Consider the following 15039-nt stretch of genomic DNA (forward strand, 5'->3'; position numbering starts at 1 on the left):
ATCTACGAGTCACTGAATGATTTAATCAGAAGAAAGTGTTTTGAAGAGATGAAACTAACCAAAAACAACAAAACCCATGTGATATATTTTCTGCTGATTTTTGTTGGTAAAGTGTGTCTCCTCCAGACAATAAACATTGGGTTTTGTTTTTAATCCAGTCTACTAATCTATGACGTTTGATTGAGCTTAAACCATTTACATTTAGAGTTTAATATGTATGGGTGGTACCTTGGTCCTGTCATTTTAGGAATGGGTTGTTCATTGGTTTAGTCTTCTGTTCTGTAGTGAGGGAATCCTTAAAACAGCCCATCTGGTGTTTTCCAGCTTGGGGCACAGTGATTCATTAAGGTAAACCATTTTTTTTTTTTTTCCTAAAAGCATTTGGAACAGAGCCTGGGCTGTCAGCCAGTTCCTCCTTAACTCAAAAAAAAAAAAAAAAAAAAAAAAGAAAAAAAGAAAAAAAAAAAGAAAAAAAAGGACAATCGGCCCTCAGCACCTTTTTTCCCTTTAATTCTTAAATTAGGAAACCTGGTAACCAGCCTCTGGCAACTGTAGGATAGAAACAAAATGGGGGCTGGGTGAGATGCTGGGATCTGTATGTGGATGGGGCTGTTAGTTGGGGATGTGACTACACCGTTTTTTGTTTAAATTTGCAATTCAAAGTACAGAAGGCTCCTGCTCATGCCCACAGATCTGACAGCTGGTCCCAGGGATGCAGGATTGATGGTTTAACTTTGTCAACAGTGGCAAGCACTGGGTCAAAGACATGAGTACAGCAGCAGTCAAGGACAGGGTGCAGAGGAAGCTTGCTTAGCAGAGCATCCTAGATCCAGCCATTTCCCATTCATGGTCTTCTCTGCCCCTCACCACCTGATGTGGGCATGAGCATGTTAATTTTCACTCCAGGTTCTTGCCTCAAATAGAGATAAGAATTCCAAGTGACATTGTAATGTGCAGAGGTAGGAACAGCATTTAGGTAACAGTGGGAGACAACACGTACATTCGTGTGTGAGTATGGGCTACCCATACTCACCCAGAGAAATAAATGTCTAGCATGAGTGGGCTCTTCTGAATTCTTGGCCTCTTTTTATGAGGTATGTGCTGGTGCCTTGGCTCATGTGAGGCCACCTGGAAGTTTTATGGCACTTCCACATAGAGTTTATGTTGCTAACGGTGGAATGGGACACACAAGAGCACCTGGGATGGGCAGGTGTTTTTGAGTGACAAGCGCTGCAAGGATTCCAGCTCACTTAGGCTCAACCAGCTGCCTGCCTATCACATCCTAGCAAGAGCAGCAGGGGCAGAGACCGGAAGAGATAGATGGCCAGTCCTTTCTTCTCCGGGCAGGGATATCAAGGGCAAGAAACTTCGAATTGGACATGCTGTGCAAACCAATTGGAAGTGTGTGTTAAAAACGGAAAGCATGTGACAAGAAGTTAACATCCTTTCCCAGCAGCAAAAGGGAGTTTTCAAGGACAAAAGTTACATAGATACAACGGAAATTCCATTTTTATGTTTATGCATTTGCACCAACATGTAAGAATACCTACACATATATATGCTCTGTGTTTATGATGCCAGAAGACACCGCATGAATCGAGGAACCAGGAAATAGAAACACAAAAACCCTTTGGCTGGTGTCCAACTGTATGCTAAACGAGAGTAGAAAATCGTCTGACGACTGGGCAGCCAGGCTATGGCCTCTGCGTGCCCACAGCAACGGACAGAAAGGTAAGGATGCTGTTTAGAAAGGGGTGATGGCGGTGGAGGCACGGCTCAGGAACATGGCTGAAGATACTCATTCCCACTGTGGGAGAAACGGGCCGCAGCTGGGAAGCTGATCAAACAATAGGGTAGAACCTCTCCTAAGAGGTCCGCTCCAGCTTTGGAGACGCTTTCTATGCCTTCTATTAGACATGTAGCATTAACACTTGCTGAGGACTGCTTTCCACCCCCGAGTGTCGGTAACTTCCAACGCTCGCTTTTCGTCCTTGGAAGCCATTTCTTTCAGGCTCTTGAGAGGAGCGGCCAGCAGTAGAAGAAATCCCCACCCCACTTGTGACTCCTGCTGAAGGAATATTGCAACAATTTAGGAGAAAACAGTGAGGGAGAGTAGGAATGGGGAAGGTGAAAGGGGAAATTCATGAGCATATGGACCTGTTCTCTCTCTACATCCCCTTCTACCACTCTTTCAAACAAACAAACAAACAAGCCCGGAAAGCATAAGATGCCTAAGTGTTTGATGCTGCCCATTCATGCCTTGCAGCCATCCAGTGACTCGCCCGGGTTCTAGCGAGGGCGTCGGCTCCTCGTCCTCCACACAACTAGGGGGCGCACAAGGCTCCCGCCTAACCAGCTGGCAGGCGCCACGCCTGGCTAGGCCACATCCTCGGACCCAAAGGCCGCGTCAGTGTTCCACGCCAGCCAATCACAACCGTCCATGTACTCGTGGGAGCGGGGCTGCCGCGGGAGGAGGAAGATGGCGGCGGGGGCGAGGTGAGGTGTTGGCAGCGGAGAGGGGTCCGGGCTCGGGGGTGGGGGGACGCGCAGCGATGGCCCGCGCCGGTCGCCGGGACGGATAAGACGCCGTGGCGCCGCGGGTGCGGGCGGGAGGGAGGGGAAGGGGCCCGAGCGCCGCAGGAGTATGACGGGGCTGTACGAGCTGGTGTGGCGGGTGCTGCACGCGCTGCTCTGCCTGCACCGCACGCTCGCGTCCTGGCTCCGCGTTCGCTTCGGCACCTGGCACTGGATCTGGCGGCGCTGCTGTCGCGCCGCCACCGCCGCGGTCCTAGCGCCGCTCGGCTTCACGCTCCGCAAGCGCCCCGCCGGCGGCAGACAGCGCCGGCACCTGCGGGCCCCGCGCGGGACGCCGCGTCCGGCCGCCGCCCACCCCCGGCTGCGCTGGCGCGCCGACGGCCGGGCCCTGGACAAGCTGCCGGTGCACATGGGCTTGGTGGTCACCGAGGAGGAACAGGAGCCCAGCTTCACGGACATCGCGAGCCTCGTGGTGTGGTGCATGGCCGTGGGCATCTCCTACATCAGCGTCTACGACCACCAAGGTGAGGCCTGGCGCGGGTGTGTGTCCCTGGGGCTGGGAGGGCAGGTGTGCCGGGGACGTCCTCCCCGGCTTCGGCCGGTGCCCGCGGCCCTGACGTGCAAAGGAGGGAACTGAGCGTGGTGGAACGCCTATCAGGTCCCCGGATTTGCTTCTCTTTTTTATACCATCTGAGAAGGCTGTGTGTGCTTTGGCATACCCGTGTGAGATAGTCGGAATTTGTACATTTTGAGGGAGAAGGAGCCGAGTTGTCCAAGGTCACGAAGGTAGCAAGGGAGTTGGGGGCAGGGAGGTACTGGAACTGTAGCCTGCCCGCGCTTTCAGGCAGCATTTCTTAGAAGTGCAGGGCGCTCTGCTGAAGTCTCAGGCAGGCAGTGGGGAATCAGGGGCTGTATGTAGTCAACTACTGCATGCGGGAGCCCTTGGGACCAGGCGTTGTTTGAACTGGTTTGATGGGAAGTAGGCGAGATTGGATTGGCAGGAAAAAGGAACGTGGTTCCGGGTCGGGTTTTGGCCGCCTGGAGTGGTGTATGATCCTTGACCCTCGGTCGCCGGTATACTTGATACAGTTCCCGTTCCGCAAGTTTTGATGAGGGTATGAATTTTCACCTTAGCGAATTTTTCAAGAACCAACATTCAGCACTTACTTGGTGGCTGCGGACTAAAACACTGCTAAGCGTGATGTTTAGAATCTTTTGTTTTAAAAAACTTTTCTTTTGTGACTTATTCCCTGGACAGAATGTTTATTTTGTAAAGATTTATTTATTTTTTGGGGAAAGGCAGGTGTACAGGGAGAAAAAGACACGAAGATCCTCCATCCGCTGGTTCACTCCCCAAGCAGCTGTGATGGCCGGAGCTGGGAGCTGAGCTGTTCCCAAAGCCAGGATCCAGGAGCTTCCTCGAGCTTCCCATGTGGATGCAGGTCCCAAGGCTTTCCCAGGCCATAGGCAGGGAGCTGAATGGGAAGTGGAGCAGCCAGGATATGAACCGGTGCTCATATAGGATCCCAGCGCGTGCAAGGGGATGACTTTAGCCACTAGGCTATTGTATTGAATTCCGTGGGCTCCCAGCGTGTGAGCAGAAAGGCACCTGGGCAGGTGACAGGGTTGGGAAGTCCTGGGGGGGTGGGGGTGGGGATACGCTGAGTGAGGAGGTTGAGATTCCAGTAGACACTGGGGTTTGAGCAGCAGATCAGGTGTTCTTAGGAGATAAAGTGGAGGAATGCCTTACCTGGCTGATTGGGTTTCAGACATCCTGAAAGCATTGGAATTTCCTTAAAGGTAAAGATGCAGTGATTAGAATGGTTTAGGTGTATTGGTGTGGATGAAATAAAATGAATGCTTTATTCTCTGTTCAATTACTTAAATTACTGGTGTGCTCTGCAGAAGCTACAACTTGATTTTTACCTTTAAATCTTTGTCAGACAGATTTAAGTGCAGGGTTTTGTCAGAAAGAGTAAGTAATAATCTCTTATTGCCCTATCATCTCCCTTACAACTAGCAAGAACATGGTGACTCAATTGTCTGTTGTCATTAACGGATGATTCTTCCCGTAACACAAAGTTTAATAAAGTCAGGGCCTGACATTTTATGCAGCTTGTTAAAGAGCTCACAGATCATTGCAGATCATAAGACTGTTAAGTAACAATCCTTGCCTGAACCAATGCAGTCCGTATTGTCTGGGGAATAAAACAAATGAAGCAAAAATGGAAGTTAAGATGGTAGACGAGGTGGCAGATTGGTTTCTGTTCAGATGTTTCTTTAAAGGAAGGGAGAATGTATCACGACTTGCTTGACTTGATGACTGTGCCTGCCTGTAAGATTATTATATTGCTACACTTCCTTATTCCGGCATTTCCTATTGTTGAATTGCTGATGCAATTCAGACATATCCTGTATCATATTCCTTTTTTTTTTTTTCAAAGTCTAGTATTGAAAAATAGAAGTCAAGGTAAGCCAAGTAGTGACTGAGAACTTAAAGGAGGTTTTAGGAGTTTTTGGTGAGTGGGCTTAGGGAAATTTTTGTGCTGTAAAAAAGTTTCTCTTCTTATTTTATTTTAAGGCATAATTTCATTATTTGAAATAAGAGATCCTCAGTCGGCTCATTTTTGTTCTAGATTCATTCATTTTTCTCACTCAGTTAACAACTGACATTCAGTGTCTACTAAGTGCCAGGTGGTCTTCCAAGTATGAGAAGGCAGAATTAACAAAACAGACGTGGAACTTAGATCTCAGTGAGAGCCTGACAAATAATGCAAGTGGCGGTGTCCTAGTGGCTAAAGTCCTGGCTTTGAACGAACCAGGATCCTATATGGGCGCCGATTCTGATCCCGGCAGCCCCACTTCCCATCTAGCTCCCTGCTGCTGGCCTGGGAAAGCAGTTGAGGATGGCCCAAAGCTTTGGGATTATGCATCTACGTGGATGGTTCAGGCTTCTGGCTGCAGACCTGCGCAGCACCAGCTGTTGTGGTCACTTGGGGAGTGAATTAACAGACGTAAGATCTTCCTCTCTGTCTCTCCTTCCCCTGTGTATCTGACTTTGCAATAAAAATAAATCTTTAAAAAAATGTATATGTAAGTGGTTAGAATATGTGGTATTGTCAGTGTGCCAAGGAAAAATAAAGCAGGGAGGGGATGCAGTTTAAAATATGTGTTAGCACATTTCTTGCTATGTTAGCTTGAACAGTAGTAGTGTTGAGTAGAGTATTGGGAGTAGTGAATGCAAGAGGTAAGTTTTTGTGATATTTGAAAGTTGGACATTAAAGTATGGCGAAGGCTGAGATAACTGTTTTAGTTATCTCTAACAGTCTACTTCAGGATATAGTGTTTTAAAACATTAATTGTTCTGTTGACTAAGTTCATGTGGGCAGTTTTTCTTTTGGGGTCACTCAGAAGGTTGCGGTTAAGCAGCTGGGGTGTAACTCACACATCATCACGTGTCTGGTGGCTGGCTTGTGGCTGGAATAGATGAGGGCCGGTTGGTCATCTGACTAACTTGAGCCACTTCTTTTAGTGGTGTCCTCAGGGTAACCAGGCTTCTTACAGTATTCCCAGAGACTACCAAAGCCAGAGTCCCGGGCGTCTGACAGTCTAGCCTGAAATCGTGAAATAACACTTGTGCTGTGGTTTCCTCATCAGAGAGTCATGCATGTGCCTGAATCAGAGGACCAGGGTAGACTCACCTGTCAGTAGGAAGGGGCTTGTGTGGAGGGGTAGGGCTGGAATGGGTAGCAACTGATGAGCATTTTGGGGACACATTTAGGGTTTTCTCTATTCTACTCCCAATCCCAAATTTGTATTCTAATAGGCTTACCACATATGAGTGGATATATGTAGTGTCTAATCCCTAGAACTAAAAAAAAAATCCATTGGTACTTACCTTGATTTGACTTTTGCAGCAAATTGACCTTTTTTCATTTTACTTTTATTTCTTAATTCTAATAATGTGTTGCCAGTTTTGTCTTCTGTGATTCCAAAATGTTTTACACTAAAATAATCTTTTACATTTTTAGCACACTTTCTGAAGCCCCCTCATGTAGATCTCACTTTTTAAAAAAGATTTACTTATTTGTTTTATTTTTATATGAAAGGTAGAGTTACAGAGAGCGAGAGAGTCAGAGGTCTTCCATCTGCTGGTTCATTTCCCAGATGGCAATAATGGCTCAGGTTCAGCTGATTTGAAACCAGGAATCAGGAGTTTCCTCTGAGTCTGCCCCATGAGTATACGGGCCCAAGGACCTGAGCCATCTTCTGCTGCTCTCCCAGACCACAAGCAGGGAGCTGGATTGGGAGTGGAGCAGCTGGGACACAAACCCAGTACTACATAGAAGATCGAGAATGAAGTCATTTTAAAAGATAAGCAGGATACAGGGGCCCAGCAGTGTGCCTTGGACACACTGGGATCCCATATGGGTGCTGGTTCTAATCCCGGCAGCTCCACTTCCCATCCAGCTCCCTGCTTGTGGCCTGGGAAAGCAGCTGAGGATGGCCCAAAGCCTTGCGATTGTGCACCCGTGTGGGAGACCTGGAAGAAGTTCCTGGTTCCTGGCTTCGGATCAGCATAGCACCGGCCGTTGTGCTCACTTGGGGAGAGTGAATCATTGGACGGAAGATCTTCCTCTCTGTCTCTCCTCCTCTCTGTATATCTGACTTTCCAATAAATAAATAAATCTTAAAAAAAAAAAGATAAGTAGGATACAGCTTTTGGAAGGCAGAGTCAGATCAGAGATGAAGGAGTTGAGCGAGCCCACATTTTGAGGTGATACTGCAGGTGGGTTTACCTGGAATAGATGGCAGGCTTCCAGCAGGTAGTTGTTTGCCAAACACAGACATTCCTGGGCACTAAGGTAAATGTGAACTTGCTTACCAGGAAGCGAAGTACCCACAGGTGAAGGTGAGGACAGGGCATTTTCTCCCATGAGTTCTCACGTGAGGGAATACGTGTGATCCAGGTTATACTCCTCTGCCAGATGTAATCGCTTTTGTATTTAGGTTTGCAGCACTGCTAGCACAGCACTTCTTCCCACTTCAGGAGAGCAATAGAGAATAAAATCATACTTCCCAGTAGCATCTGTAGCAGTGTACCAATAAGAAAAGTGGACAAACTATGTTCTCTGTATTGATGAGTTTAAGGTTGCTGGGTTTATAGTTCCCACACGAAAATATAGGAAGCAGAAATTGCGACTCAGACTTTCATTGAATTTTTTTTTAATATTTAAATTTTTTTTTTTAATTATTAGAAAGTCAGATATACATAGAGGAGGAGAGACAGAGAGGAAACTCTTCTATTTATTCACTTCCCAAGTGAGCGCAATGGCCGGAGCTGCAGGTATCCGAAGCCAGGAGCTCGGAGCCTCTTCCAGGTCTCCCACGCAGGTGCAGGGTCCGAAGGCGTTGGGCCGTCCTCAACTACTTTTCCAGGTCACAAACAGGGAGCTGGATGGGAAGCAGGGAGCTGCGATTAGAACTGATGCCCATGTGGGATCCTGACACGTGCAAAGTGAGGACTTTAGCCAGTAGGTTATCACGCTGGGCCCACTTCCATTGAATTTTAGGAACACATATTGAGTACTCACTAACATACATATCAGCAAGCTACACAAATACAAGCTGAATGAGGATGGATGATATCTATGGGTCTTTGTTCTGTGAAGAAAACTGATGTGCCTAGACGCGTGACTGCTGCTGTGCCAGCTGGGGATGGCAGAACCTTCAGAGATACACAGGTGCGGAGGACATTGAGTGTGGAGAGCCAGATCGGGGACGGGATTGTGAAGACAGGCTGCTACCGCAGCAGGTGCTGTTTGTAACAGGCATTTTTCACAAACTCATTGAAGACCTTCCTTGTCTAGTAAGGAATAGACCTAGAATTTGATCCAGATTTGATTCCAAAACTTTTAGACTTAATCTTTATTACAGTAATTTCTAGTGGTAGGAATTTGAACACAGTAGTTGGTTCTAGTATTATTCCTGATTATATATATTTTTAAGATTTTTATTTATTTATTTATTTATTGGAAAGTCAGATATACAGAGAGGAGGAGAGACAGAGAGGAAGATCTTCCGTCCAATGATTCACTCTCCCCAAGTGAGCACAACAGCCGGTGCTATGCTGATCCGAAGCCAGGAACCAGGAACTTCTTCCAGGTCTCCCACACGGGTGCACAATCGCAAGGCTTTGGGCCGTCCTCAGCTGCTTTCCCAGGCCACAAGCAGGGAGCTGGATGGGAATTAGAATCTGCGCCCACATGGGATCCCGGTGTGTTCAAGGCAAGGACTTTAGCTGCTAGGCCAAGCTGCTGGGCCCATTCCTGGTTATATTTAAGGGTCATGTTAAAGCCTGAGTAACTGTTTCTAGTGCTGTGATGTATGGGTTCACTGGCATCTCATGTGGACATCAGTTGCAGCCTTGGTGCTCCATTTCAGATTCAGCTCCCTGCCCAAGTGCCTTGGGAAGGCAGTGGAGGAAGCTTCAAAACCTTGGGCTCCTGTGCCTGCATATGAGACCCGGAAGAAACTCCTGGCTCCTGGCTTTAGACCAGCCCAGTTCTGGTCATTGAGACCATGTGGGAAATAAACCAGTGGATGGAAGATAGTTTCTTTCTGTGTGTATGTCTCCCTTTCACTTTCTTTGTAATTTTGCTTTTCAAATAAATGAGTTTTTGGATAAGAAAAAAAAAATGCTTGAGTAAATGAAGCCTTTCCAGAGGTGTTATAAGTAATTTATTAAAAAAAAATTAAAGGCAAATAGTTTTCTTCTTAGTATCAATATAAACATGCATTCCATGAGTCATGGAATACACCTTTTTTATTCAACTAGATTGAATTTTCTGGAGCCTCTGCTCTGAATTCAGTGATTGCTCTATGAAGTACTCTGTGAAGAGTCAGTGTAGATATTTTTCCTTTTCAATTGGATATGCTCTTTCTTTAAAAATATGTGCTTTGAGAGGCAGAGACATGCACCAAGCAGAAGTTCCTTTCTGCAGAGAACTGGGGCTGAGCCTGGCTGGAGCTGGGAGCTCAATCCGTGGATCCTCCATACTTGACAGGAGCAGTTATGGAGCCATCACGGCTGCTCTCCAGGGTTCCTGTAAGCCAGTGTGAACCCAGAAACTCCGATGTGAAACATAGATACCTTAACCACTAGGTTAGATTCTCGCATGGGTATTCTCATCATTTATACAAAGTGCACCCAGAGACCGAGAAAACCCGCATCGCCTGCTCGTTTTACAGGGCTCTCTGGGCGAAGAGCTGTGAGTTAACACATAGCACTCATTCCGCCTTAGTCCTTTATTTGTTATGTTTCGGTGTAATTATTTTGAGAAATATCAGGCTGCTTTCTTTTGAAATAAAATGGCCAGTAGCCTGTAAGATTCATTTTCTTGTGCAATGCAAAATTTTAATGACAGATTTCTTTTTTACACTTTAAATAGTTGTGCTCTATGTTTTCTTCTGAGGGTTGCTCTCTAATAATGTTACAGTTGGATTTCCAGGAAAACTACATGAGCATAACTCACCAGGAGATAACTTACTTAGGTGTCTTGTTTAGAAGTAAAGATAGATTAGTTTGAGAGCGGACATCTATTTACAAATACTTATCACTCTAATTCTGTAGCTGGTGAGGTACAGTATTTGTGTAATTAGGAGAGACTGTTTTAGTCATTATCTGTACTTGCTGTTAAATGGTTTTTGAAAGATCTGTTTTGTGGGTTTGTATGACGGTGTAGCAAGCTAAGCCTCTGCAACATCCCATATTGGCTCTGAGGTCCCCAGTGGCTCTGCCTTCAATCCAGGTGCTGGCGGATGGCCTGGGAAGGCTGTGGAGGAGGGCCCCTGTACTCCTGTGGGGGACCTGGAGGAAGCTCTTGGCTCCTGACTTCTGACTGGCTCCGTTCTAGCCGTTTCACTGTTTGGGGAGTAAAGCAGAGGACGGAGATCTTTTTCCCTTGCCTCTCCTTCTCTATATTACTCTGCTTTTCTTTTTTTTTTTAAAGATTTATTTTTATTATTTTTATATTGGAAAGGCGGATACAGAGAGGAGAGACAGAGAGGAAGATCTTCCATCCGATGATTCACTCCCCAAGTGAGCGCAACGGTCGATGCTATGCTGATCCGAAGCCAGGAGCCTCTTCCTGGTCTCCCACGCAGGTGCAGGGTCCCAAAGCTTTGGGCCGTCCTCGACTGCCTTCCCGGGCCACAGGCAGGGAGCTGGAAGGGAAGTGGGGCTGCCGGGATTAGAACCGGCGCCCATATGGGATCCTGGGCGTGCAAGGCGAGGACCTTAACCACTGCGCCACCACGCCGGGCCCTACTCTGCTTTTCAAATAAAAATAAAATAAGTTTTAAAAAAATATTTATTTTTATTGGAAAGTCAGATATACAGCAGGAGAGACAGAGAGGAAGATCCTCCATCTGGTGATTCATTCCCTAAGCGACTGCAATGGCTGGAGCTGAACCAATCCGAACGTGGGTGCGGGGTACCAAGGCTTTTGGTGGTCCTCGACTGCTTTCCCAGGCTACAAGCAGGGGGCTGGATGGGAAGCGGGTCTGGGGGGATTAAAACTGATGCCCGTAGGTGAGTACTTTAGCCACTAGGCCTCTGTGCTGGTACTTAGTTGTTTTTTTTTTAAATGTTTCTACCAGAGGGAATGAATTGGCACTGTAGAAATTCTAGTTTCAAATTTAGACGTTGAAATATTACCATCTTTGATTAAGTGCAGGTTAGGAAATTTAAGTATTATGTGTGAACCTTGCTTCTTATTCCACCTGTATCTTTCAGTTGCTGTCCTTGGCCTTCTAGAATCTATCTGCCACTTGTTTTAAAATCCATTTTGACCACCTAAGTATGAGTTAATATCACAGTTCTGAATTACTGCAGAAGCCTCTTAATTGGAGTTTGTTTCTGTCCTGATCCCATAAGATGTTTTTTTTCACACACTTGTACAGTAATCCTTTCAGATAAAATCATACACACCGTGTGTAAGCTCCGCTCAACTTCCTATTGCATTTGGTAGGCTTTCTGCATCCATCGCAAGAGCCCACAGGTCCCTTCATCTTACGGCTACTTTGAATATTTCTGATCTCATATTAATACCTTTTTCTACATTTTGAAGAATGTTGGTGCTGGTGTTTTTCTTCTCAAGTATGCTGAACTCTGGATGCTAAGAGAATATGTGCTAAATCTATAATAGAAATGAGCTGGTGCAGTATGTTCTTAATCAGGAGACGAACACCAAGGAGCTACATGTGCAAGAGAAAGCAGCAGGGTATGCAAAGCGGTTATATGCATGTAGACAAAGACTAGAGAATTTTTAAAGTGGGAGTAAATTGTATTAATGTTGGAAAGGTTAGGGCCGTTCCATGAGTTTGTTATGTTGTGAAGGGTTTGAGGACATATCCTTATTTTAAATTTTGAGGTTTTTTTTTTTTTCTTTTTTTGCAAAGATTGATTTTTCTATTTTGAAAGCGTACAGGGCCTGGCACCATAGCCTCGCGGCTAAAGTCCTCGTCTTGAATGCGCTGGGATCCTGTATGGGCGCCTGTTCTAATCCCGGCAGTCCTGCTTCCCATCCAGCTCCCTGCTTGTGGCTTGGGAAAGCAGTAAAGGCTTTGGGCCCCTGCACCCGCGTGGGAAGACCCGGAAGAGGATCTGGGCTCCTGGCTTCAGATTGGTGCAACACTGGCCTTTGCGATCACTTGGGGAGTGAATCATTGGACGGAAGATATTTCTTTCTTTCTGTCTTATCCTCTCTCTATATATATATCTGACTTTCCAATAAAAATAAATAAATCTTTTAGAAGAAAAAAAGAAAAAGAGTTACAGAGAGAAAGGAGAGACAGAGAGGCCTTCCTTTCACTGATTGGCTCCCCAAAGGGCCACTTTGGACATGCTGGGCCATGCTGAAAGCAGGAGCCACAAGCTTTTTCTGGGTTTCCCACACACTTGGACTATCTTCCGCTTGTCCTGGCTGTATTTGCAGGGAGCTGACTCAAAAGCTGACTCAAAAGCTGGGCAGCAGGACCTACTGGCACTCATTTGGGATGCTGATATCATAGGCAGAGGCTTAGCTGGCTATGCCACAACGCCAGCCCCAATCATAGGTTCGTAAAATTTTTGCAGAAATATGCTTTGACTCCTCACGTCATTCTTAAAGATATCAAATATCTGTTTTGTGAAATCTTTTTAAAAAAAAACCTTTCTTTTTTTTCAAAAGAAAACAATTTTTTAATTATTTTGTTTGTTTTTATTAGAAAGGATATACACAGAGGAGGAAAGACAGGAGGAAGATCTTCCATCTGTTGATTTACTCCCCAAGCAGCTGCAGTGACTGGAGCCCTGCTTATCTGAAGCCAGGAGCCAGGAGCCTCTTCCTGGTCTCCCATGCGAGTGCAGGGTCCCAAGGCTTTGGGCTGTCTTTGACTGCTTTCCCGGGCCACAGGCAGGGAGCTGGATGGGAAGTGGGGCTGCTGGTGTTAGAACTGATGCCCGTGTGGGATCCCGGCGCAAGGTGAGGACTTTGTCCAGTAGGCCACCTCGTAGGGCCTAGTGCGATGAGTAAGACACAACTTCAGAAGAATACCTGTCAGTGTTGGTGGGCAGGGGTGATCAGTTTAAAGATCAAGTTTAGTAAAGAGAGAGGAATTCACATCTTAAATTGGGTTTAGCATCTTTCATTTATCAGAGATAAAAAAGTTACTGAACTAAATGGTAATTAAAGTCAGAACTAGATTTCAAGTCGGATTCTTGGAATCACAAGAAGCGTGGACTTTCTAGCTCTGTTTTCTCATTTGTGAAAGGATAGAATAAAATAAATGTTGAAGCTTACATAAATTTACAAAATATAAGTTGTTTTTGTATATGTATGTTGTCAACTTCTTTTAAATAAATGACTTTTGTGATAGTTCCTTTACTTTTACTCCATGATTTTGGCTTTACTTTAGATTGTGAAAGGCAAATAAAATGAATTATGATAATGGGAAAATGTTTCTACATGTACTGTCATGGTTCTAGGGAAATTGGGTCTTTCAGTCATACTGGAACATACCTTTTTCCAATCTTTTGTAGAATGTGAATTGTGTGTGTGTAGACTTTGTAAGTCTATGGATAAATGAGTATTGAAGAGTAAATTAGCTTTCTGAAGGAGGTCAAGTTTACGTGATACGGACAAGACCTCTCTCTCATAATTTATTTCATCTAAGCACTTACCACCTCCTTCATTTACTCATGAAAGGTATTTTTACAGAATAGACTTTGTACTGATACCTTTGTGTGACAGTCTTCCTTCTTAACAGAATGCCGGCTGTGTACAATAAGGAAGTGTCTGCTTTTATTATAAGAGGTTCCTGGAAAGTAAAAAAAAAAAAAAATTGCATTCAGTTACACATCCCTTTAGGTTTTGTTATTGTTAGATAATTCTGCACTTGTAATTAAGGTTATTAAATAAGCATTGAAGTTGGCCGAGTAGAACGTGCCTTAAGGGAAAAGAGATGAGTAAGACACAGCTTCAAAAGACTATGTCACTGTTGGTGGGAAGGGGGTGATCAGCTGTAATAAAAAGGAACATACTGGTTTTTTTTTTTTTTTTAGGGGGTTTGAGCAAAATGTGTGTGTAAGTGGGTGTAGAGGGTGATTTGGAGGCGGAATTGGGCACATCTGGTTGTTAAATTGGGAAGGTCCATTAAGTGAAGGAGACATTTCATCTGGTCCGTAAAGAATTAGAGTATTACAAGCCTGGAAAGGTCACATGAAGGGTGAGAATTGGAGTCATTCCATTTGATTGTGAGAAGCAGGGCGATTCTGATTTGCGGAGGATGAAGTAGGATAGAGAAATATGTTTTTATTTTTTCATTAACATGATTCTTCCCCATGAATGTGAAAGGATAGGCTGGCATTGTTGTTCCATGTTCTTGGTATACTGTGCTTTTTAGGACCTACTGAAAACAAGGAAGCTGGATAGGCCAAGAGTAATCTGGTAGTTAACCTAGTAGTACTTACTTTGAGGGGAGAGAAGCCCTAATAGAAGGTGCTTGTCATGTCAGGAAGGAGGCAGTGGGCAAAAGGAAGCACTGCTGCAGAGGAACATTTAGGTTTAGTGTATGAATGCTGCTAATAATGCTACAGATTTTCAACCTTAGGGTCCTCTTTTATTTTTTTAAAGATTCATTTATTTTTATAAGAAAGGCAGAGTTACAAAGGGAAGGAGAGACAGAGAACTTCTGTCCATTGGTTTACTCCCTAAGTCCCTAGGTGGCAACAGTGGCCAGAGCTGAGATGATCTGAAGCCAGGACCAGGAACTTCTGGGTTTCTCATGCAGGTTGCAAGATCTAAGGCTTTGGGCCATTATCCCCTGCTTTTCCAGGCCCCAGGGAAGGAGCTGGATGGGAAGTGGGAGCAGCTGGGGCACAAACTGGCACCCATATGGAATCCCAGCACTTGCAAGGTGAGGATTTAGCCACTGAGCCATTTTGTCAGGCCCAAGGTTAGG

General features: G+C 45.4%; 1 protein-coding gene across 1 annotated transcript in view; it reads left to right on the top strand.

Annotated features, from left to right (window-relative positions):
- Positions 1 to 2433: 2433 nt before the first annotated feature.
- Positions 2434 to 15039, top strand: part of NUS1 (NUS1 dehydrodolichyl diphosphate synthase subunit) — a 29156-nt gene continuing 16550 nt past the window's right edge. Inside the window, exon 1 of the mRNA XM_040965190.1 lies at positions 2434 to 3059. Within this exon, the coding sequence (XP_040821124.1) occupies positions 2645 to 3059 (415 nt within the window). The 5' untranslated portion in view covers positions 2434 to 2644. The remainder of the gene's footprint in view (positions 3060 to 15039) is intronic.

This window comes from Ochotona curzoniae, unplaced genomic scaffold, assembly GCF_017591425.1.
Source record: "Ochotona curzoniae isolate NIBS_2020 unplaced genomic scaffold, NIBS_Ocur_1.0 scaffold_3890, whole genome shotgun sequence".
NCBI lineage: Eukaryota > Metazoa > Chordata > Mammalia > Lagomorpha > Ochotonidae > Ochotona > Ochotona curzoniae.